The sequence below is a fragment of the Anas acuta genome, chromosome 5 (assembly GCF_963932015.1).
Source record: "Anas acuta chromosome 5, bAnaAcu1.1, whole genome shotgun sequence".
Lineage (NCBI taxonomy): Eukaryota > Metazoa > Chordata > Aves > Anseriformes > Anatidae > Anas > Anas acuta.
In genome coordinates, this window is record NC_088983.1 from 36272540 (window position 1) to 36298285 (window position 25746).

Below are 25746 nucleotides of genomic sequence, written 5' to 3' on the forward strand. Positions count from 1 at the left end.
AATGGGGAAAGCTGTCCTGGAGAAACAGCCCTATTGATGGAGGGTGCTCATTGCCCTGCTCTACCTTCTGTTCCCTCAGACAACAGTCTGCACTTTGTGGCACTGAATCAAGCTATGAAGGTCAGTCATGTGCTGTATTTCTGATGGTAAATGTTAATTTTGGACAGATTTGTAGGATGTATAACATGTCTGCATTTGTCTCCTGATGTTCCTATTATTATTTATCACTGGATCATGATAGCTTTAGAGTCCCAGTGGAGCCCCACTGTGCTAAGTACTATAGAAACACATGCCCAGCTTTCTTGTTTTGGCTTCGCTCCAGTAGATCAGCTCTATTTGTGTATCTCCTGCCTTGCTATCTTGATTTTTTTCTTCTTCAACAAGGAGGATATTTAAAACACTGGGGAGAGGGGAGCATGGGGAAATGATCACTTGAGATCTTTTGCTTGTTAATCTGTAGGTGCCCTAGCTCTAATCTCCATTGCACTGACAGAAAAATGTGATTAGCTCTTTGCTAGATGTGCAACTCTCACAGCATATTCTGTAAGTTGCCACATACCTACTGACTCCAATACGATGTGCAAGGCAGGGAGGTGCTGTGGTGCTTTCAATATACAGGTGAAGCTCTGGTATAAAACAGGTTTGTCATTTGCTTGGAGCACATGGTGAATCTCTGCAATGTAAGCTTAATTGATTTAACTTGCTCTTTCCTATCAAAGTCTTATGCAGAATACTCACAACTGGACCACTCTTGGCTGGTCTGGTCAAGGTGATATCCCCAGAAGGAGGTTTCTCCTATGTGCAGAATGTGCTGGAAAGTGTCCCCTTGCCAAGCTAGGTGGTTTCCATCACTGTAGATTGTGAGGGCAGGGTCACACCTACAGCCTCCTAAGGTGCTGTGAAGTGGCACAGCAAGGCTAATATCTCATTCGCTGGTGATGGGGAGTGCAGCACCAGTGTGATGGCTTGATATTTTTCTGGTACCCAAGAAACCAACCTTGCTTCCTTGGGAACATACTGAAGCCAAGATGAGATTCTTTGAGAAGAAAAATCCATCATTTTTTAAATACAGCTTATGATAGGAAGTATGTTACTCCTGCAGGAAGAAGGGATGGATGCTCCTGAGAATGGGATTCCTCTGCAAAGTGCAGTGCAAAACACTGGAACTGACTTCTGGAGCATCTGTAATAGTTCCAAGAGCCCACGCTGAGCACTGACTCAGCTGTAGTTCCCCACCACATTGAGGACCTTCTAACATAGAGCTCAGAGGGCAGCAAGGTGAGGCTGATAGCGATGCTCTCTGCAGCATCTTCTGAATGGAAAGGACGAGGAATCCGTACTTTCTCAGGCTCACCTGTAGTGACCACATGAATCCCCTCTCTAAAAGCACCTTGTACAAACTAAGCAGCCAAAGGTCCTATTTCGCTGTCAAGCTGAGAGGCTCCCACAAACTCATGCCCTGTCATGCCACCTGTATACTGATCTGGAACTTTCCTCTATGCAGAGAAGTATCCAGTTACCTGACAGACAAATCTTTGATGATGCTGTATTACCTGACTGGGGGGAACACTTCACTCTAGTGCCTTTGTGCAGAGACCTGTGGCCTGGGAGTCGAAGCTGAGTCGGGCTTGGGCAACAGCGACCAAGTCAAGTCATCTGCTCAACCCGTTGTGCCAACCTTTGTTCATCCTCACAGAAAAGACCATGGGTAAGGATCCTAATCCAACTCGGGCACTAAAAAATTAGCCTGGGATCAACATCTGGGTGACTTGTCCATCTTCGGTATTGTGTGGGGTGAAAGCACCGATGAAGGAGCAACGTACCGGTCAGGTCAGAAATATTTTTTATCGCTACCTGCAGGGGGAAACGTGTAAAAATACTGGGAAGGAAGCACAGGTGTTAGGGTTTCCAGGCAACCAACACCAGTAAAAAATAACGTGAAAGGAGAGCGGGGAAGAAGTGATCCAATCAAAGACCTGCCCGGCCAATTAGGTGCCTGAGACAGTGACAAAGTGAGCACATTAAGATTTCATAGCAGGTGAAGAAATCTGCTTTAGGTGGACAGAAGGTGTAGAAAAAAATTGTATGTGACTAAATAGACACGGCGGAGATGAAAACCATTTCACTGGAATAAAATCCTTTATTTTAATTATTATAAAACCTGGAGTTGTTCAAGCAGAGAGATTATTAGCGGTTTCATTTATATTCTGCCCCCGATGTTGCTTGTTTGCTTTTGCAGCTCTTTTGGAACAATGAAATTAAGCTTTTCTTTTTCGCTTCCTGATCTGGTCAGCCCCTTCGTGTTTTGCTTCCTCCCACCGGGCTGCAATAAGCGCTGCCACTGTGTAACCCAGGGCTCACTGCCAAAACAGAGCCCTGTTTTTAGCAGGAAACACAGCTAACCAGGAAAGCAAATCCTGATTTTGTTCATCAGATGAGACAGACTCTGTATTCTTCTAAAACCTTCTTTCAGATCAGCCAAATGCCTAAGGGCATAAAAATCGAGGACAATTTAGCCATATTATGTTTATAAAGCACTGCAAAACATTGGTATTCAAGCCTCCTGAATGATATTCAGTGTCTGTGACTGTCTCCAAACCTGTGCATTTTTCAGGATGTGGGGCAACTTCTGGTTTGTCCACCAGTCCCACCTGCCCCAGGAGGTGACCCCACACCTGCAGATCGTGTCTGATGCTTTCTTCTCTGTCGTAGGCTCCCGTGCTGGCAATCTCAGTGCAGCAGCAGAGATACACTGACATTACAGATGTCTGCAGAAACTAGAGGGCCAGCATCCTGAGTTACAGTGACGCTTTAATAAGAGATTGTGTGCTAGAGGACATAGCTGGTGCTTCTTTGCTTAGGATCTCATTTCCTCTCCTGCCTGCAGTTGTTGGCAGCCATGTGACATCCTGACATTTCTTCTTTATTAACTTCTTGACAGATAGCCTTCTGGGGTTTATTATGAGACTAATTGTTTTCAAGAAGCCTTTAGGATGTTAGCAAGGTTTTATCTTTATTTTTTTTTCCTGTGCCTTTGAACACGTGACTCTATAAAGCACTATGAGATGTGTTAAAATGCTCTGAGGATGCCAGCAGTCGTACTCATACCGTCCCTCCGCTTCCCTGCTGCTTGCAGCAAAGAGCTGATAGCAGTGAGGGGGACCCAGTTTTGAAGAGGGCACCAGCTGCACCCATCATTGCAGCCACTTCAGTTAGATCTTCCCTGTGGCATTTTTCCAGTAGAAAAAAAAAAAAGAGCATACAAGCCTGGCTATTTTTTTCTACAGTCAATGCATGTGATTAGCAGTATTTATAAAAACTGTGCATAAAACAGTAGCTCAGGAAAAGGAAAAGTACAGGCAGATGCGCTGAACAAAAGAAGAAATTAACAGACTTTGAAGTCAGCAGAAGTGCCTGATTAAGGATGTAAAGAACAGATTTTGCACTTTGCCCATGTTATGTGTTTCTAAAGCATCATTCCACAATGCATTTTGAGGCCTGTGGGAAGCTATGCTGTAAAGGACTACATGTGTAGTATCATCTAAAGATACTGTGGACATTGTCACTCTTTTTAGGGGGGATACAAGGAAATCTCACCAGCAAAAATGTTAAAGCAAAATAAGGAGGACAAACTCAATCACTTAAACCTTCCCCTTCTCCCTTTAAAATGTTGTGTTTTCAGCATTTTCTTTGCATTACCCGTAATTTTCTAGCACCGTTTTTATTACCCATAAATTTCTAGCACCATTTTTTTTTACCAAAACAAAGATAAAAGCATTTAAAATAACATTTTCCTATTCCTATTTACTATAAAATCGGTAGCAACTCACTCATTTCATATGTAATTGAAGCCCTGCAATTTTGCATTAGCATAGGAATTTAAATTTCCCTTCCAATTCACATGAGAGCTAGGTTTGCACAGAACAGTTAATAGGACTTGGAGCTTGTTACTATCAAACTGTGAATTCAAACATAGGCTGGCAGAATCCAAAATGCCGTGATGATCTCGCTGTTCAGCAGCCTCTAATATGTTTTGGAAACTGCCCAGAATATAATGAGAAGGATACAGAGACAGTGCTTTTTACCTGATGGCATATAGCTAGTTTGTTTTTTCTGCCACTGCGGTCTGCTAGAGATGTGCAGAGAGACAGCTTTCCTTCCATTTGTAGATGCAGTCCTCTCAATTTAGCTGTGTTTATTTGAGACAATAAAGGGAGTCCTTGCTAGTGTCCCTGTTGTACCCATAATGTGATCGGAGCATTCAGCACTACCGGTCCTGCATCCACTGGAGATACAGCAAGTTGTAAATTAGGAGCAGTCTCTTTTGTTGTATGTATTCTATGTATAGATATGCCTAGCACAGGGGGTCACATTAGGACACGATTCCTCATTAGCTCTGATGGGAGAAGTACATAGAAATAATTCTGCTGGGGGAAGGATGATATTAAATGACATCCAAACAGAGGGGCATGAAAGGATGCCAATTTTTATCCAAGTATTTTATGCATTTTTAAAACACACAGATAAATCCCTTGTGATTATGTCTAGATATCCATTCCTTAAGGTGCCTTTCTTTGACATTAAAAGCTGCGTGCATAAATTCCTCATTTTACCTACAGCATTCATCAGATCTCCATCCATAATCCACACCTCCTGCTAACAAAGACAGAACAGAAATGCTCATTAGGAGTCCTGCTTCAAAGAAGGCCGAGAGAAAAAAAAAAATCCTAGACTTTTATCCCGCGGTAGAAGGTGAAAATGTTACCAGATGAACAATTCTTTCCAGCAGTGCTTCAGCTAGTCTCACCATGTAATGGAAGATTTATTATAAGCCATCAAACACCATTATTTCCAATACAGGAGTCTTTGCTTTTCAGCCCCTCACGCATCCAAAGACATACTTGCTCAGGAGAGGTGCAGAGTCAGCAGGAAAGATGGACAACATGAATAATTTAAGTGGAAGTCAAGTTCCCATTTGCTGCTTCAGAGAAATGGTTTGCACAAAAATGTAACGAGTTGGGGCATCACATACACTCCAGAAAGTTGGCTATTATTTGGCATTCACGCTCTCCAGGAGGATTGGTCACGACAGGGATATTTAAAATTTGTGGTTTAGAATGGCAACCTATTATAATATTATTTGGAAACACTCCGCTGTGGATAACTTTGTAGAGAAGTGTTTGACCAAGACATGGAACTGCTAACAATTAGCAGTAAACTGAGGAATGGGGGTCTGCAGTGCATGTGCACATGTGAATTACATGGTGGGAAAATATGTCTACAAAATATTATCTCAGTAACAAGGGCTCAGCTGGCAAAGCTGAAAAATTAAGATTAGTTTTGATTTTTAATGCAATTAAAGACTATCATGTGCTGTTAAAGACTGTATCATGTGCCAGGTTTTCATGGATTCCTTCTGCATTCAGAGTTCCGGATAGATGGTGCTTTTCTGTTCAATACTTTATTTTCTGCCACTGTTTAATCATGTTTATTTATGCACATTATTTTTTGCACATTAAGCAAATCCTGCTTTGAAGAGAGAATTATTAATTTCCTCGTGACACTCACCACCCCAGCATCATTATGTTTTTTAGATACATTAATACATTTATTTACACAAACCTCTCTGAGTTAAGGGACCTGATATCACCACCATCACTCCCCCCCCCATTTCAGAGATGCAGCCTCGAGGCACAGAGATTACAAATATCTCATTTGGGGGTTTAAAATGAGATGGATATCAGTGAACTCGGCTTCTCAGAGTACAGAGAATTATAAAACATGCAAAATATGACAACTATAACTTTTTTTGCAGTGGGCGCTCAGTACGCCTATAAGTCAATTCCTTGGCGTCTGACTCCAACAGATGATGAACGAGATTACTGGACAACTGTAACAGTCAGAGCTTTGTTAATATAAGGTAAGACTGTATTACTGGTAAGAATAGAGTCTAGTTCTCTAAGGCAGCATTATTTTGCCTCACCTATTTATCTTGTCACTTTCTGTAATGTTCACTTAGTACTTTGACATCTTGCAACTTTGGAAATTGGTAAAACAAATGATCTGCAGGCAGCTCTCCTTCACAGAAACCAATTTCAGTATATTTGCAAGTCATATATCAACTCCAACATCAACTCCGACATATTGAACAAGACAGAAATCTTGGAGGGGAGGAATGTTTGTGTGATTCAGTCCATCTCATAATGCATCTGTGCAAGAGGATCAGATAAAGTGCAAATAAGCAGCCTCAGTTCTGGTTTGTCCTAACTGTGTTCAGTTTGGGGCCCCTCGGTACAAAAAGGTCATGGAGGCCCTGGAGTGTGGGGCTAAGAAGGGCTAGGAAGTTGATGAAGGACCTTGGAGCACAAGTCTTGTGAGGAGCTGTGAGGGCACTGGGGTTGTTTGGTCTGGAGAAGAGGAGGCTCAGGGGAGACCTTACTGCTCTTTGCAACTCCCTGAAAGGAAGGGGTGGGGAGCTGGGGGTCAGCCTCTTCTCACAGGTAACCTGTGATAGGACTAGAGGGAATGGCCTCAAGTTGCACCAGGAGAGGTTCAGGGTGGCAATGAGGAGACATTTCTGCTCAGAAAGAGTAGTGAGGCATTGGGATGTGTTGCCCAGGGAGATGGTGGAGTCACTGTCCCTGGGAGTGTTCGAGTAAAGGTTGGACGTGGTGCTTAGGGACGTGGTTTGGTGGGTGATGTTGGTGGTAGGGGATGATTGATGACCAGAGGGTCTTGGAGGTCTTTCCTATCCTTAATGACTCCGTGATCCTATTTTTCCACCTGCTGAATTCAGCTCTTCACCCCATAACCCCCACGGCCAGCCCTTAGGACGGCAATCCGAGGCAACAGCATGCGGCGGCCTCCAGCCCCCTCACGCAGCGGGGCCGCCGCCATCCGCGCCAGCACCGCCCGGCCTGGCGGGGCGCTCCTCCCGCCACCGCCGCTTCCGGGCCTCGCTGAGGCGGCGCCATGGCGGCCGTGGATGTGAGAGGTGCGGCCGGGACGGGGGAGCGGGGGATCCAGGGGGTCTGGGGGGATCGGGGGGAAGCCGCGGAGCCCTTCTGGAACGGGAGGAGGTTGGGTGGGGGTTCCGGCGTGGGGACACGAAGAGAGCGCTCCGGGGAGCGGGAGGGTGAAAGGTAAACGAAGGGTTGTGTCTGGGCGGGTGGGTTGCTGAGGAGGTGGGGGTGTGGGGGGGACCCCACCAAGAGCAGCCCTGCTGGGTCTGAGAGCAGTTGGGATGCTTGGCATTGAGCAGGTGCGGGGGCTGAGCCTTAGAGCACACCCTTACATCCAGTTTTGTCGTTTGTTGATCGGTCTGTGCCTGTCATCGGGAGCTCAGCTCAGAGCCCCTTTGAGGGCAATCCATGCAAGCAAGAATATTTGAAATGTAATAAGAGGATGTATTATGGCAAGAATGCAAGTGCTTAAGGCTTTGATTTTGTTGGGAAGGAAAGTTCGTCTTCTGGTTTTAAATGGCATTTAGGATAATCAAAGTTACTACAGCTTAAGTGCTTAATAAAGGTACATGCTATGTACTGAGATTCCTTTTTATTTTTTTTTAATAGGGGAGATAATGGTGTATGTGAAAAAAACATGAATGCCCCCTGTTCTATGAATTAAGTAGGTTGGCAGGCCTGAGATTGACAGGGCAAAGCGATTTACTTGTGATTATTATCCTGCGTTTTTTCCTGGCTTGTGGGGCAGGCAGTGTTACTTTGATAGCTGCTCCTCGGGGCAGCTGCTAACAGTGTATGAGCTGACGTTTTGGAACTGAGCTGGCCATCCTCGGACGTAAAGAGCTTCTGCAGAAGTAAAACATTCACGGTGGAGTGTTGAGTTGGCAGATAATGCGTGCAAGTGAAGGAGTGGTTCCTGTGAGAAGGGAGTTCCCAGTTGTTATTCAGTCTGTGGTGGCTTCTCATCACTTACATTTTGTTGTTTTTTAATTCTAAGCATCACATGCCTTTGTTGCCTGCTTTCTCATGTCTCATGAATTGCTTGCTGTTACCAGAATTAAAATAGCTGAATTTCAGGGTGCCTCATGTTAGCAGATTTGTTGGCTATAGAACCAGTTGCTGACTCTAGTTTCTTTGGTCTGTCTTTAACTTTGACAATTCAAGTACTTGAGGAACATAATTTTGCTGCAGTGTGATTGTAAAATTAAATGACTTAAATTCGGATGTCCCCACATGTATAGAAACATACCTGGCATGTAAAGATTTCCATGTTACAGAGTGTATTTCATTTATAAAGCTTGCTTTTTCTGTGTGGTTGTGAATACCTGCATAGTTAGATTTCTGTAAGCCCTGAGATACTGAGTAAGTAATTTGCCACAGAGTATTTGGCAAATTACTGTAGAATCTGTTGTTTGTGAATGCTGGGAAACATGGGACCAAAGTTAGTATCTTTATTTTCTGGTGTGTTGTTTTTTTGGTTTATTATAGATTTCCCCAGCATCAAACACAATCATTTTTGAAACATAATGGTATCAGATGCTGTGATATCACAGAGATTTATTTTAATAGAATAACGTTGTAGAAATGTTAACAACACTGCTATTTTGTTTCATTATATAGATCTTTGTAATGTTTTACTTTCCAGTACCATGGTTTAGGGCTTGGAAACTATTTTTTCTCAGAAATAAGCTGTTTTAAATGTTACCAGGCTCAGATTTAGCGTAATGTTTCTCACTTTTTTCCCCCCAGTAACAGATTTTAGATGAGTTCAGTAAATTCAGCTTACCAAAGATGTAGGTTTCATCAGTCCCTTTGTTATTCTCTCTACTCAGCAAATGCTGTGGTTCCTAAAATAAATCTATATGATACTACTAAGTAGGTTTAAGATGATACGCAGTGTAAGTTAACCAACTCCCACCAACCCATGCGTGCATGTGTTCACATGCCTGCGTGCAAGCACCCTGCTCCATTTTTGAGATGTTGAAGGTATACCAGCAGCTAGTAGTGAAGAAAAGTAAAATGCAATAATTAAACAAGATTGTATTTCTGTTGTGTATGTAGAGCAGAACTGCAGAAGGCTAAAGGATACCAGTTATGATTTGAACTCTGAAATGCATTTTTAATTCAAACTGGTTTGTGGGGGGCTGCTGTAATCATTAACTGATGGCAATCTACTCTTGGAGATGTTTGCAGTGTTCCTGCCTGCTTTGGTACTCAGTGTAAGTTTCTCTTCCCAGATAACCTCTTGGGAATTTCCTGGGTGGACAGTTCCTGGATTCCAATCCTAAACAATGGGAGTGTGTTGGACTACTTCTCGGAGCGAAGTAACCCGTTCTATGACCGAACGTGTAATAATGAAGTTGTCAAAATGCAGCGGATGACCTTGGACCATCTGAAGTAAGTTGCAATTTGGAACTGCTTCCCACTAGTGTCCTTTGTCCCTCCATCCAGAGGCTTTGATAGTTGAACAGAAGCATGCTGGAAACTTCTTGTTCTGTGCTTTGTAGTCCCACCGCTTGCCAGGGAGCCCAGCATCTTTTTTAACAAGAGTACTTAGGTGCCTTCTACTTCCTCTCATGCCATCATGCCATTTCAAGGAGTACTGAGCGTGAAGGATTCTAGCTATATCCTGAGATTCTAGTAAATCACCTTTTAGAAATTTCTAATTAGAAAATCTGTCTTCTTTCATTGTCCAGCTCAACAGAAACTGGGCAGTGGTAACATCTTTTAAGTGTTTTTTCTACGGTCAGTAGGGTTTATGTTAGGGGATACTTTGCATTCATAAGTTGTTTGCGATTCCATGTTCTATTGCCTCCTTGCCATAATTAGTACAGAATTCCTCCGAGGAGCTGGCTTTTTAGTACGGATAATAAAAGTATTGAGTGTTGTAAATAAACGGATCACAGATGGTTGTGTGATGGGATTGCAGCATGTGCAAGTTAACTTTCTTTGCAGTTTCCCATCTGCTACACTGAGCACAAGTGAGATATTCGCGAACTATTTAAAGACTACAATGTGATAAGGAGTGTGCAAGCTGAGCTAAAAGTTCATTGGTAAAGCCACTTGTGTTTGGATGTGCTTGCAGAGAGGCTTTCAAGTGAGAGACACAGATGGTCACATCAAACACTGGTCCTTTGTTTCTGTGTTTAGATGACATCTTCGTGTTAATAGATTGTGTCATCTTTCTTGCTCGTTATTAGTCTGCTAATGTGTTCAGCTCGGATGTGTGAGGTGTTGCAATTCCCTTTTTATATGCAGGTAGGTTTTAATAGCTAGCTCAGGAAATCCTGTGCCTTTATTTACTGAGCATTATCAATAAGCTTCCAAAGCATGACAGCTTTATCCCTGTGCTGCCAGGCCCTTGATAGCTCTTCACATCCCACAGATTTTGCTTTGAGAAAGATTTTTATTCTGGTTGTTTCTATTTCAGCCAGATGGTTGGAGTGGAGTACATTCTTCTTCATGCTCAAGAGCCCATTCTCTTCATTATCCGAAAGCAGCAAAGGCAATCTCCAACACAAGGTAAGGTCGCTCGCTTCTTGCCACCCTTGAGAAGGCCAGTCAGTTAATCCCTTTATCTGTTCCTAATTTGTTTGAGCACTTCTGGCTCCTCTTTTCTGTTGTTATCTTAAACCTAAGTATAAGGTTAGGAGGCTTTGTATCAGAGGTGGGGTGGAGTTACTGTGTTTAGCAGGGTGACCTCTGGTGTGTTCAGAGCAGGGATTGCCATCTCGTGGTGAAATGTGAAGAGTGCACTGAGAACGGGCTACCCTGCCGTGTGTGTGTTCATGTACCACGTCTTATTTACATGTTTTGCTAGCCAGGATTTTTTGTTTTATTTAAATATAAGGCTAATGATATCATTAGCTTAATTAGAGCTAATCATCTGAAGTGGCTAGTATTTATTTATTTATTTATGTATTTTTGAGGAGGAGTACCATGATCTCCATTGGTTAGGGAGAGGGATCATTCCTGCTTTTGTCATTTTTTCATTCTACACTATTTTCGCCTTCGGCTATAGTTTGGGTGAACTGCTGAGTAGGACCTTGTCAGTGGAAGACAACCTTTCTAAAAAATGACCATGAGATGCTTCAGATACTTCTTTTGGTTGTTCTTCTGAGATCTTTATATTTTTGAAATCATTAGACCTTTCCAAGTTTTGAATGAAATACCTTTAGCTTTTCTCTCCTTTGCAGGCAGCTGGATTCAGTATTCCTTTTTAACCTTAAATTTGTTAGCTGTGCATGTGCAATTAATTAAAAAAGCAAACACAATTCAATGGATATTGAAATGTCTTCTCTGTTTACTCCGTATACATGTAAAATACTTCAGGTTATTTCCGGGTAAACCTTACAGAAAAGAAGAGCAGGGTTAATGCTAGTTGTTTTCTAAAGTTGTTTTTGTTTAGTGACTTAGACACTGCATTTGCATTTTGCTCTTGTATAGGACTTTGAGTTATGTAGCAATGCTTCTTATTTGCGTGTATCAGATATTCTGATAAGATTCTTATTTGCGTGTATCTGTGCTGAAAAAGAACATACATGGTTCCTCCTGTAATGGATTTTCCAGTTGTTCCTTTAATAAACATTTTGAATCTAGCTTTCCAAAGGTGCATATGGAAATGTCACGCACCCCTAAAGTTCCTGTTTAGACACTTAAATCAAGAGTAGATTTGTGGCTTCCACAACAGGGGTGTTCAGACTTCTGCTGTAGTACTAATGTGCATATGGTGGAACTTAACTGGGACTTCAGTGATGTTTTTCCCATTGTGATTGTACAGTTTGTGCTAGACACCTTGTTTGAATCACATAGTTCCCTGGCTCAAATGTTACCCATATGTCTTATCGTGGTACAAATATTAGTGTATTTGAGACGTGGGAAACTAAATTGTAATGACTACACAGCTAGTGTTGAGTAATCAGGGAGGACTAGTGCAGGTCTGTCTTAGGATTTCTCTGTGTTTAAAAAAAAAAAATACTTCAAATTCTTTGAGCCAAGACTTAGCCCATTTGAAGTGGTTAAAGTTTTCTGGAAAAAAAAAATAGACCCAATGATTAGGGATAGTTGTCTGTCCAGGAAAGTAGGCGGCTTGGGTACAGAGCTGGGAGGCGGTAAAGCTGCTGTTCTGTGTCTTTCACCACTTCTAAGGAAACGCTGAGAAGGAACTCCTCTTTCTTTTTAGAAGTGGGTACTGGCTGCAATATGCACCCAGCTGTCTTGGTCTGTTAATTAGGGCAGGTGTCCAAGTTTTGTAAAATGCAAGTACTGGAGGAATTGGGTCCTGTAAGTAAAAAGGTTGTGAAAGAATGAGTTAAATCAGATGGAGGAGCCAGAACAGACCTGTGCACAGGCAAGAGTCTTGGGAATGGGAAGCAGGCAGCATCATGATAGCTTCTCAACTGCAGAATGCTTGGCAGAACGTTATGGAGACAATTGAGATGTTTCTCTGCACTGCAGCTCTAATGAAGAGGAATTTTTGATCCGTTAATAGAGGTTGTCCCAAACCTGATTTAGCAAATGGCTGCTTTGGAAGGTTGTGGGTTTCTTCTTCTTCTTTTTTTTTTTTTTTTTTTTTTGGCAGAATGTTACTAGCTTAGAAAGGCATGCTGTGCACATGCTTAGCTGTCATTGGGCTTGGGAAATTTAAATTTAGCTGATAAGATTGCACAGGCTGTAAAAAGCTGACCCCAGAAGAATTGAGATTTTTCGTTGTTGTGGATTTCTACCAGTAGCAGAGACTGATGCTACTTCCAGTGCAATTCCAGTGTATTAGCCCTGAATATCCCAACTCTTGCAAGTTCAATTATTTGCTTGCAATAGGAGAGGACTTAAATCTGATGCTTTTCTCTCTGTAAAGCAGACGTTGGGGTTTTTCCCCTTATCCCTTTTGGGAAGGGTTCAAATAAAGCGCCTTTGAGGAAAGACTTAGAAGATGAAACTTCGTGGTGAAATGGATATTGCAATTTCAACTGTTACTGCTGAAATTCAACAAATATACGGTCGTCAGCCAGAGCTTTAAACTGATCCTGCATATCTGTTTTTTTCTCCCCACAGTTATTCCACTGGCTGACTACTACATTATTGCTGGAGTGATTTATCAGGCACCTGATCTAGGGTCTGTCATTAATTCCAGAGTTGTAAGTCTTCTGTACATTTGATATATCAGTTTGTATCTGCTTTTATTTTTGATCATTCCCTAGGCTTTTTAAATCCTTCCTTCACTCTACTACAATACTGCACCATTTTCTCCCCCCTTTCTTCCACCCTAAATAGTATGCAGTAAGTTAAAGCAAATGCCACTGGGTAATGTGGTGTGCATTCAGTGTGGAAATGTAAGATCTTGGAAGAGTGCAGTGTGGTGTAGAAGGCAGGATGCATTCCTTAAGGATTGAGGGATCAGAATAACTGAAGGTAGACAATTGGCAGAATGCGAGGTTCAAACAATCAAAAGAAAAATTAAGTGACAAATACATTTGAAACAGTAATTAAACATGTTGAACTTCAGATGTTCATGTTAAAGTAATGTGAAATTTCTCTTTAAATGAAACTTCTGTTTTTAAGTTAGTACGGATTTCTCTTTAAATTAAACACTCAAGTTTGTTTTAATTTCTTCTTTTGTCCTGGTAAACAGCTGTTTTTGCAAGTTTTTATCTGTAAGTTAAGAAAAAAAGACACCAACCTCAGTTGTACAGGATCCTGTTACAAGGATTATGTTCTTGGTCTGAAACTAGCTGTCCCAAGTTTCTTTCTCAGAACAAAAAGGCATATAGAATACTAATTTTAAAATCCATACATAAAAAAATTGTACTGTACTTTCTTCCTAAATTCTGAAGACTGCCTTATATTGTCTCATTCTGAAAGCTCACTGCAGTGCATGGAATTCAGTCTGCTTTTGAAGAAGCTATGTCCTACTGTCGCTATCACCCATCAAAAGGCTATTGGTGGCATTTCAAAGATCAAGAGGAACGAGGTAGGATTCCTGGTTGCTCCTGTGTGCCTTGGGAGAGAGGGAGGGTAATACAGGGAAAGGTGAGAAGGAAGAGTTTGAGGCAGTGCATGGTGGTGGTGTAGGGATGAGGTTAAGTGCCTGTTCTGACTGAAGGGTAAGTTGGTGCTCCCTGCCAGGTGGAAGGGTTCTTGTTATTCTGTGCTGGTGTGTGTAGACGTTGAGGCATGGGTGGGAGATGATAATGGTGAGCTATCTGTCAAGAAAATGGACTCAACTTCAACCCACTGGGAACTGAAGTAGGCTTTCAGAAGCCAAACCATTTTGTTTCGAGGTAAAAAATCATTTTGTCTTCCACCAAAAAAAACAAGCAACATATGTCAAAGAGAAAAATGGAGATGAAGTTCAGAGGAGAGAGACATACCAACTTGTACAACAGAGAATTGCTAAGAGAACAGAACTTTTAATGTAGCTTCCTCTTACATTTTTGTGCTTGCAGAGAAAGCTAAACCAAAAGCCAAGAAGAAAGAAGAACCAAGTTCTATTTTCCAAAGGCAACGGGTAGATGCTTTGCTTCTAGACCTAAGACAAAAGTTTCCACCCAAATTTGTTCAGGTATGATGCTTAAAAGCTGCAGTGTTACTGTAACTTACTCTGAACTTAATGCAGTCATAAGTACTTGAACAGCTGAAACTGACAGCGGGAATCTTCTTGGCTTTCTATGATGGTAAGGCACGCTAGGTAGTAAATTTGACAAGGAAGCCTTTGATTTGTGTGTGGGATTCCCCTCTGTAATTACAGGAGTTACCAAGACCTTGGCAAAACTGCGAGGGCAAATGTTACTGTACAAATTCCTTATCTATTTATAAAAGGTCTGTTTTTGTCAGCTATCAGATTTTGCTGCTGCTTCCAGTTTCCTGCTTTGTGAGCTGAATCAAACCACCGCAGCTATTGTGTTTTAGTTACTCCATTGTTCTGGATGCCCATTAATCAGCATGGAAATTCTCAGCATTCTGTGAGGCTGATGTGATTTACCTCTGGTAATCTCTAATAGCCCTTTGTTCTATCAAGTCTTCTGGTTGGCAGCAATGAAAATGATTTTATAACAACTTGAAAAACTGCTCTTCAGATATTGGGAAGGACGGGATATCTGAGCATATTTTGATTTAGTTCTTTTCAGCTGTCAGGGGAAAAACAACATTAAAAAAATGAATATTTTTGTTTAAACAAAATCAGCTTAATTTTTTAAAGTGTATTTAGTGATGTGTTCAACAGCCCTCCCTTCTACCCTCAACTCACGTGTAACAGGACATTGCTTGGTGTGTATTCTTAAGCGAATACTAGGAAGGGTCAAGAACTATGACTGATTCCACTGATTTTCTGTTTTTTTTTTCTTTCTCCACAGCAAAAGCCTGGAGAAAAACCTATCCCAGGTAAAATTCTAATATTACCACAAAATATTTATTATATTAAAAAAAAAGGCTATATGTAGCAGTGTCTTTCAGTTGCTCTATGAGCTCCTCACCATTTCTACTGAGGTGCTTAGGGATTCTGGCATTGCCCCGCTGTGCAAAGTACTAGGTAAGAGCAGAGCTCTCTCTGACAGCCAGAGTGAAATTGAAGAAACGAGTATTCTGCTCCCTATCTTGAAAATGTCTTGCCCTTTTCATCTGTACAAACTGTATTGCCTACCAGTCCAAATGCAGGAAATGGTCTTTGAAAGCACCAGGTAGGGAAAGGGTAAAAGGGAAGGAATAGTTCGGTCAGTCTGGCATCCTAGTGATTTTAGCAAAGTGCTACAAGCTTAGGAAAGCATGTGAAGGCTTTTAGGTGATCTTCTTTAGGAACCTTGAAACAGGAAAAGCATGAACTAGATTTCAAACCATTCCACTTTTTAAAATCTGTATAGGTGTGAGTTTAGTCCATGGTTGTTCTTAAGCCTTTGTAATTATTTTTGTCCCTTTGAAATCAACAATATTTTCTAAGTACTCTGAAGAATATTTTAGGAATGGAAATTGGAGGTTTAACACTGTTTTGCTGTTAATTCTTAAGTGGATCAAATCAAGAAGGAACCAGAACCAGCCCCTGAAGCTGTCAAGCAAGAGGAAAAAGAGACTGTAAAGAATGCTCAGCAGACTGCTAGCGCTAAAGGACCACCTGAAAAACGGATGAGACTGCAGTGAAGGGAGAAGTTGTTACACGTCTGGATTAGTAGCTGGAAAACTGCAGATTCCTGCTCCCCTTTCTTCATATTTAAGCTCTTCAACTAAGACTGACAATTCAGGGATTGAAGTCCCTGTAACAGCTTTTTCTGTAGAAGCCTGTCACAAAAATTTTAATGGAGGATGTGAGTTGCCTCAAAGAAGGTGTTCTCAGTATTTGTCCTGTTTTGGATGTTGACTCCTGGGAATAGGTCTTACAGGGATGTATTTTGCAGCCTTCTGAAAGCTACAAACCCCTGCCTCCCTTCTGTCTTGGTTTCCTATGTAAAAAGAAAAAACTTTTATTAAAAAAATCTGAATCCTCAGCAAATAAAATGTTGGCTGCTACGATGCCTTTCTTAAATACTTTGTTAGTAGCAAATATGCCATATGTGCTGGCATTACTGTTTTTTTTTCTCAAATATCAGAATATATCGTGCTATTTTGAGCAAGGCAAGTTCCAACTAAATGATTTAGGCTGTCTGCTATAAATTGTTGTGCCTTTAGTGTGCTTGGGATAAAGATCAGAAATTTGATAGCTGGAGACTCAAGTCTGTGTTATTAGATACCAAACTGCTCTAAGCCTCTGATACATTCTTGGGCGCTTATTTTACTTGAAGGCTTAGCTAGTGTTTTATAATAAAATCTAGACTTCTGAGGGAGACTTATGATGGTATAAAACAGGCTAAATTTTCTTGCGGTTGCAAACTCAGAGAGAGACTGTTTATATTTCTCCTTTTTACCACGCTGTCACTCAAATATCAGTTACATACCTCTTCATCTGTGCTTCTAGCACCTTCTTGCTGCATATTGCCACCTTGATTAGTCATCTGCCTTCTAGACCTGAGGAGGTAGGGCAGTGGAGGAGAAGAACTGCTAACAGTAATGCACTTTACTACTTAGGTATGCTGCTTACAGAAATCATTTTTTTGGCTTGCAGAAGAAAAAAAAAAACAGAAGCCATTGATTGCAAAGAAATGACTGCTGGTTTCTTTTTTTTTTTTTTTTTTTTTTTTTTTGTCAAAACAGTAGAGCAATCCTTGTTTTCTTTACCCAAACCTGCTTTCTTGCAGTAAACGACAAAAAGGGCTGTACATAGCATATAGAATGTACGTAGGAAGGAAGACTAAGATAGGCTTAGATTGTTGCCTCAGATTTATTTTGAGGTTATGAGAGAGACTTTATTTCTGTTCAGTAACTATCAAAGAGTTCTGACTGGATAGCTATTGAATGATGGAAAGACCCATGTAATTTTTGTCCTGTAATCCACAGCTGTAACAGGAAATACAAATAAGCTGATAGCTGTTCACTGTTGGTTCAGATATTAGAAATAGAATTGATATATCAGTATACTTAAGTGTGTATTAGGTTAAATATTTATCACATGGGTGAATTTTGAACAGCTATTTATTGAAACATTGATGGAAGTAGATAATAAGGTAGTATGAACTATTAAATCAATATATATAGAGAGAGAACAGTTATTCTGGAATGCTCAATACAAGACAGAACTAATTATTTAGGCTTGAATAATTACCAGGTAGCATGAATACACTAAGAAAAGGATGTTGCTTCTTTCTTATATTAAAGAAATTACTTGAAAGGAAGGAGCTCAAGAAGTGTCAAAGCCAAAGCCTTGTCTACCCACGTGGTGGAAAGGGGACATCTCCAGAAATGAGGAGGCACGAGTGATGAGGAAATTCAAGAATCCCTACCGAGTTTTTGATATCCAGGTAAAGTTCTTGGAAAGGGCTGTTAAGGCAGTTAAAGTTCTATGTGGTTATTCGTATCAGTAAGAACCTGGAAGCTATTTGGAAAAACCTTAAGTTAAGAAGATGACTAGATTGCACTGTAATGAAGATCTAGCTTTTTTTTTTTTTTTTTTTTTTTTTTTAGAAGGAAAATTAACTACTTGCACATCAAAGAAAGATTTGAAATTACCAGCAAAGGAAAGATATCTTGCCTATTGCTAAAGGCATGCCAAAATGGTCAAAAATAGATGCTGGAACACATGCTACAAGTAAAGAATTCTATTAGTAACTGGGTTTCCCCTGAAATAAATTATGTTGTACAGTTCAAATTCCAGAAAATGAATTCTGCCAAAGTACAGGGTTTTGAAGAAGGGCAATAATATGAGTAGGAGAAAAAAATCCATGAAGTCACTGGTAGGACCAAGACTTCAGTGTCTTAGGAAAGAAAAGACAAATATTGAGTCTTTATAAAATTAAATGAGTGCTGCAAAGTAAGCAGGGAAGTGGAGAGACCTTGTTCTGTTTTGCATTACAGGTATACAGGGACAAGCTAATGAAGCTGAATGTAATTAACATTTGAAATGAATCATACTTCATGCTCAGAGTTTATGATTATGTAGAGATGAGGGTGAAACTTGAGGGGGCAGTCTGTCCTCATGGTTGCCTCCTGTAACAGTGTTTTTGCTTTCTGCAGATGACCAGGTATTGGCCGGTGTCAGACAGGGCATTAAAAAGGATGGACTTCTGGTCTGATCCAGTCTTAGTGCCAACATCTAAGCTATTGAGAGGGTAGAAAATGGCTTCCATGCATGAAAAAGACAATTAGAATATGATAATCCTCTTTGAGGGGAACGATCTCTTCCTGAAAAACAAACAAAAATCAAGAGCTGTAAAAAGCACAGATTATAATATAAAGCAATGGGGAGCATTATCAATGAATGTGTCAATTTCTTAGCTGTGCTGAAGGCTTTGCAGTGCTGAAGGCTTACTGTACTTGAGAGTCAGGAATTGAAATCTTTTCTGATCCTGTTATTTGCTGACAAGATACTCTCAATTTTATCAGTTAAATGAGCTTTGATATTAACTTGCTCAAGTGACGTTATATCAGTTATTACTGCTAAACTCCAAGTAATATACTGTCAAAAAGCTGTTAAACTGTTACCTAGTCAGTTACATTTCTCAGTGTGTGAGAACCTAAGTCTTTTTTCTTTCTCTGGTGGTTTTACAGTGTCTCTTGTTTGGAACCTGAGCACTGAAGTCCAAAGTCCTTCAGAGGACATTCAGTATTTGTAAAGCTTATAAATGAAAGGAAATAAGGAAGCAGTTCCAAAATTTGTACTGTGTGTCACTTTCTTTTGCATAAAGGAGGTATTTGGTTGTACAATGGATCTATAATTTTTCTCTGCTTTTAGGTTTCAATCAGGTAGTTGCAGGAACTAAAAATGACCAAAAAATCTAATACGAATATTTTCCTGAGAGTCTGGAGGTACATATTAATGTCTGCATACATGTCCATATGAATAGAGAGGCATACAAATGAGTATATACATGTGCACACACATTTGCAAAAAACTGGCCACATTACAGGAAGAGAGGGAGTTTTGCTATCTCAGTTCATTATGTAAAACTAATGGTATCTGAAATGCGACATAAATACTGTCCTTTCTGCTCTTCACCAAGTAAAGTGTGACCAGGTGATGCACTTTGCTCATTCATTCCTCTTTGCCACCCTGCCTCCATATTTCTTATTTTGGTAACCTTTTGGTAGTCAAAAAAGTTGTATGTCATTTGGACAGTCTGTACATGTTGTTTGCCAAAGAAAGCTGTAGTTGGAGCAAGGTTAGAGGGATATAGGCAATGGGAAAAAGACAAAGGGGGGTAGATACGAGCTTTATTTTTAGATGAGGCGTTCCCTGTGAAGAAAATTAAGATTTGTTATGCAAATAGGTTGTGGCTTCACTGAGCAGACAGATGGCTTCTGAACAAAAGCTGATGTGACATATTTCTTAATTTTTTCCGCCAATATTTTTAATTGTGATTATCAGGCATTTTAGACAGTTCTTGGAGAAAGTGGTGAATTTTTGATCAAGTGTTATTTTGGTCCTGTATTCACACACAGAACAAACCAGTGGTCACTTGATGAGTATTCTTCTGCAGCCTAATGTGGCTCATGGATGTGTGAATGGTGGGGACAGGGTATGATGTAGTACTATTGACCCCAACAATCAGAAGGTTTAATTTCTTACTGCCAGAACAGTGGATTTCAATGTGTGGTCCGCAAGACTGCTGAGTGTCTGTACCCTGTTCCTAAAGACCCAACAGCAGGTAAGTGAGAAAAAAGTAAAGCTCTTGCTGAGATTGTTTCATAGTAGCTTGCACCTCCACTGAAACTTTTAGGGGACTACAAGATGAAGAAAAAAAAAAAAAAAGAGAAAACTGCAGAATACTAAGAAAGCCAATTACACCTTCTCAACAAATGTTTTTGCTCTTGAAGAAGCTGTGGATTGATGCAATCTTTCTTCCATGCTCTCTACTATAAGGTCAGTCACCTTTTTTTTCTTCCAACCTGTTTGTTAACATATAATAGGAATGTTTCTCTCCCTCCCACTTACTGTTCGCTTAATAAGAGTACAGAAGTGCAAGGTTCTGTTAGTCTGAATGCAAATGTCATTGCTTTTTATGTGCTCTTGATGCCAAAGGGCTTGCTTTAGATGCTCAACGCAGTGTCAAACTGTTGACTTGTTCCTGCCCCCAAAATAACGTGCTTATGAGTTCAATGGTTGAACCCAGATACTTTCAAGTCCTAACTGTGCAGTTATGTGTATATTAAAAGAGAAAAAATGTAGTAAGAACCTTATGGGGGTAGGACGTACATCTAGCAAGTTGGGAGACTGATTTAATATGGGCTGTCCTATAATTAATGGTCACACAGCAGAAGTATGAATTTAAAAATAGCACTGCACACGGATTATGTAATAGGATTTTCCGTTACAGCTACTGTGGTCTGAATTATGTTTATTTCAAGAGGCATAAAGTGACACAGTTCACAGCCCTGGAATGCAAAACCAGTGTGAAAAGTGGTGGACGATTATTCAACAGCTAACTGCACATAGAAGACTTCACAGAAAATAATTTCTTTAGTTTTAGAGGTAACTCTAATAAGAAAATTAATCTAAGATTAACTTAGGCCATGAGTTTGTTTGCTTTTAGGTAAAGTGGTAATAAACAATTTCAAACAATGTACAATTATGGTTATCTATCGCTATCAAGAAAGATCCTGATGAAGCAGACATCCTCCTATTTTCATTCCTTTAATCTAGTGTTTTATTACTGGGTGTGCACTATCAATGCTGGCCACACTCAAAATGAATGCATGGAAATGTGTCCAGTGCTGAAAAGAAAGTTGTAAAGAGTTCCTAAAAGATAACAGCTGTTGGTGTGTTGGATCCCAGCACTACATGCCAAAAAGCATGCATAGCTGTGCTGTGCTTAACCTGCCTTACCACAGTCCAGGTCACTGTCTTAGGGCTGTATCTTGATGGAGCAGTTCCCTAACACTGAGATGGCAGCCAGGTGGTAGATGCACATGCAAGCAGCCTCTTCCCTGTGCTCAACAAGCACAAACATTTGGAAAGGCCATGATGTAGGAAAGCCACAGCTGCACTGGTGGCATTTGTAATTGATCGCATTGCTGTACATACATAGCAACTGGTAGGCTTTATGGGTTTATACCTGGAGCTAGGAGTTTGCTTCTATTCTATCAACCCTAGCAGAATCAGATTCATCCTTTATTCTGTTTTTCATGTGTGTGTGGGTAGGTGTGTCACTAGCTATAGTAAGACAGGCTATGAAAAGGCACCACGGAGTGTTATGTCCTGCTATCCAGCATTTCTTTGCTTTTCCATTTGAGGCCCTAAGCTCTTTTCACACTCTGTTGAGTCAAAATTGACTGTTCCTGATCTTCACTCACAAATGATCTTTTAATAAAAAAGCGAACAAAGCCAAAGCCAACCTTTGAGCTATTTCAACAGATTTTTTCCCCTTGTGGTCTAACCAAATGATTTATTTGCTCTCTGCAGACATAAATGACTAGGAGTGTGAAACTCAGCTGGGGCTCCTCCTTATGCAGAGCTCTTACACCTGCACAGGAGAAATACCCATCCGTTTGAAAATGAGGATTATAAAAAGCTGGGAACGTGCCTGTGTTGGACTAATTCTATTTATTCCTCCACAAAAACCTCTGTACGTGCTGGCAGAGCAGCGTCTGGCTGTCTTGAGGCACATTCACAGCCCTCCGAGATGTACCCTGGGTGTTGGGGCGCCATTTCCCGAGGCGGGAGGCGAAGGAGGCCGCCATGCTGCCGCTCGGCCTCAGTTCCTCGCAGGGGGAGGGCAGGCGCTGAGGGGCAGTTGGGGACGTGGGGGTGGCTCCATTCCAGGCTCGGGCCACTCACGAAGCCAGGCATGGGGCAGCGCCAGGCAGTGGCCATGGGGACACTGCTGCTGCTGCTGGGCCTGGTGGGGTGCCCCGCTGCCCAGGGGGGCGAGCCCGGGACGCTGCAGATCACCAGCATGTGGGTGACGGTGCCGCGGCAGTTGAGCCCCCGCGCCGACACCAACCCCCTGACCGTCTCCTACTGGCTGGAGGTGGACGGGCGGCCGCGGATCCTGCGCCTACGGCCCAGGAGGGGCTTGGTCTCCCGGCCCTTCACCTTGGTCACCTACGGCGAGGACGGGGCGCGCCGGGAGGAGCACCCCTTCGTGCAGGACGACTGCTTCTACCAGGGAGAGGTGCAGGGAAGCCCCGGCTCCCTGGTGGCCCTCGGCACCTGTGGCAGGGGCCTCCGTGGGGTGCTGTGGGTGGAAGGTGGCACCTACGAGATCGAGCCCATCCCCAACGATCCGGCCTTTCGGCACTTCCTCTACCTCATGGAGGCGTCTGACAGCCCCATGGGCCCCACCTGTGGACTGACCCCAGAGGAGCTGCAGTACCAAAAGGGTTTTCTGCCATGGCTCCAGGCCCCCTTGGTGGACGACGAGTACATGCTGAAGGAATGGTGGACGCACATCAGGTATGTGAAGATAGTGGTGGTCGTGGACAACGTGCGGTTTGTGAGGTCGGGCAGGAATGAATCCGAAGTCTTGAGGCAAGTCATAGAAGTCATCAATATCGGGGACTCCCTGTATGAACAGCTTTCCGTTCAACTGTTCCTTGTGGGACTGGAGATCTGGACCAAAAGTAATTTTATAAACATCACTAACTCTGTAAGCAAGACACTTGGAGACTTTAACAAATGGCGAAAATCAGACCTGTATCCACGGATGCGCCACGATACCTCTCACTTATTTGCATATCAGAGCTTTGGAAGTAGCCTGGGGTTGGCATATGTGGGGTCCATATGTGATAGACAGTGGGCAGCAGCAGTTGATTCCTTCACCAACAAGAAGTTGTCCTCGTTCATTATCACGTTTGTCCATGAGCTGGGGCATAATCTTGGGATGCACCATGACGAACCGCACTGCAAATGCAGGCGGAAGAGATGCATTATGCATGAAACCGAAGTCGACACCGATGCGTTCAGTGACTGCAGTTACAAATACTACTTTGACTTGCTTGGGAGTGGTGGTGCCTGCCTGCGTCAGCCACCGGCACCTGGCAGCTACTACACCTTGAAGCGTGAATACTGTGGGAATAAGATAGTAGAAAGCGGAGAGCAATGTGACTGTGGTTCACGGTCAAGCTGCAGAAAGGATCCTTGCTGTCACCCCAACTGTACATTAACTGCAGGTTCAGTTTGTGCTTCTGGAAAATGTTGCAAGGGCTGTCAGGTCAGTCCAGCAGGAACACTGTGCAGAGCAAGTACCAGCATCTGTGACCTGCCAGAGTACTGCAACGGGACTTCCCCGTGGTGCCAGCCAGACTTGTACATGCAAGATGGAACCCCTTGCAAAGATGGTTCCTATTGCTATCGAGGAAAATGTACTTCCCACGATGAACAATGCAAGCGTCTCTTTGGCAAACAAGCTAGGGTTGCTCCTTTAGATTGTTTCATAGTGAATACTGAAGGTGACCGTTTCGGAAATTGTGGTATTCGTGACAATATTCAGTTTATACGATGCAGCATTGAGAATATATTATGTGGTAGGATACAGTGTGAAAACATACACAGGTTGCCTTTTTTGCAAAACCACATAACAGTAGTCCAAACCCCTGAGGAAGGTAAAAAGTGTTGGGGCCTTGACTACCACGTAGGGATGGCTACAGCTGACCTAGGGGCTGTGGAAGATGGCACGCCATGTGGTAGTGACATGCTTTGTATCAAAAGGACATGTACCAATATGTCCGTGCTGAACTATGACTGCAACGTAACAAAGTGCCATAACAGAGGAGTGTGTAACAATCGTAAGAACTGTCACTGCAGGTATGGATGGGCTCCTCCAGATTGTGAGTGGGAAGGATTTGGAGGTAGCATTGACAGTGGACCTGCTCCACCCGAGGAGGTTTTTCAGAGAGCAAAAATAGGAGTAGCAGTATTTAGCTGTCTTTTTCTCTTTGTCCTTGGAGTTGCCCTTACCATATATTTTAAACGGGAAGTAGGGGAATGGCTTAGGAGGGAAAAAGGTTGGTGCCGTGGAAGAAGATAGTAGTTCTTCCAAAGCTGTAGCTGTGGATGCTCCTGGGAAAATCTCCAATTACCCTTGAGCAGAGCCAGCTGATAACTCATCAAAGTAATTCAACACGTTCTGAATAGTTATACTCTAATATAATTTTATTAAATACAGAGTAAATGTTATCTTTGTTTATTTTAAGTTAATAAATGCTGGCAGTAAGGTATGCTAGTTTTTTGATTTGCTCTTTGAGCTCTCGAAGTAGTTAGGCAAACAGTAGGTATAGCTTTTATGCTCCATATCAACTGTTTACAAATGTAAACTTTAAAACAGGTGTAAATAAATGGTTTGCTCTACTTTACTCCTTCATCTAATGCTTTCTTCAATTCAGGGAGAGGTGTTTGTGAACATCTTGCTTCTGTCAGCCAATAATAGCCAAAGAGAAAAAAGAATTGCTCTTGCAGTCTCTTCATTGAAGATGCACCTGAGACATGCAGGCAGGCTAGAAACGGATATTCTGGTGAGATGCAGGTATATACCTGGCATAAAACCTTCACACTGTTTCCAGGGAGGAACCTTTCAGGAGGAAGGTAGTCGGTAGGGAGTGGGTTCTTCGTTTTGTGAGACGGTAGAGAAGCATTATCCAGATCATGCCAGTAAATGTTACACTTCTGAACCATCAGATATACATGTATGTCAAAAATACAGTGACACCAAACCTGACGTTTCATGAGAACACATCTGTTTTTTTCTGGACGCTTCACAATACCTTGCCTACAGGTTCTTCTGAGAAGTGCTATGTATTTTATTATTGTGAGAAAAAAAAAAAAAAAAGCTGTCTGTGAGACTGCACAAGTTAACTGGATTTCTAAAACACTTGGAACTATTCTGCTAGCCCCCACAGCCAGAATTCCCACAATATTTGATAGATATTTTATCTAACTAGCTCAGGAGCTTTCTCTTGCTTTACTATGTGATCACTTTGTAAGCAGTTACTGAATGTCATAGCTCTACAGCATGCTATGCAGAAGCATATTTTCAATTTTTTAACAAGATTTAAAATTTGTCAAATTTATGAAAAAGCATGGAAAAAGGATCTGAAAATACTAATCGATGATTTTATTATTGTTATTATTATGTATATTATAGCAATATCTAGATTTTTCCATCAGATCAGCATAAAGAAGAATCTGTAGTCCAGATTTATGGTGAAAATTTTATTTTAAATGTCTGGCATTTTTGGACTAAGGACTATAGTGCACTTGACTGCTACCAGA

The 25746-nt window shown here is 41.7% G+C and overlaps 2 protein-coding genes across 3 annotated transcripts in view; both read left to right on the top strand.

The window, feature by feature from the left end:
• LOC137857503 (disintegrin and metalloproteinase domain-containing protein 20-like) overlaps positions 1 to 24642 on the top strand; it is a 371501-nt gene extending 346859 nt beyond the window's left edge. The window contains exons 1-2 of one of the 2 annotated variants that reach the window (XM_068684114.1): positions 16608 to 17842; positions 18006 to 24642. In XM_068684114.1, the coding sequence (XP_068540215.1) occupies positions 22160 to 24505 (2346 nt within the window). In that variant the 5' untranslated portion in view covers positions 16608 to 17842; positions 18006 to 22159 and the 3' untranslated portion in view covers positions 24506 to 24642. Of the gene's footprint in view, positions 1 to 16607; positions 17843 to 18005 lie in introns of those variants that run through there. The other variant, XM_068684115.1, reaches the window with a different exon arrangement.
• MED6 (mediator complex subunit 6) lies at positions 6840 to 16457 on the top strand. The gene is made up of 8 exons (XM_068684116.1): positions 6840 to 6994; positions 9200 to 9359; positions 10393 to 10484; positions 13017 to 13099; positions 13824 to 13932; positions 14408 to 14523; positions 15314 to 15341; positions 15961 to 16457. Exons 1-8 carry the CDS (start codon positions 6973 to 6975, stop codon positions 16089 to 16091), a joined length of 741 nt encoding a protein of 246 aa, XP_068540217.1. The 5' UTR covers positions 6840 to 6972; the 3' UTR covers positions 16092 to 16457.
• Positions 24643 to 25746: the final 1104 nt, after the last annotated feature.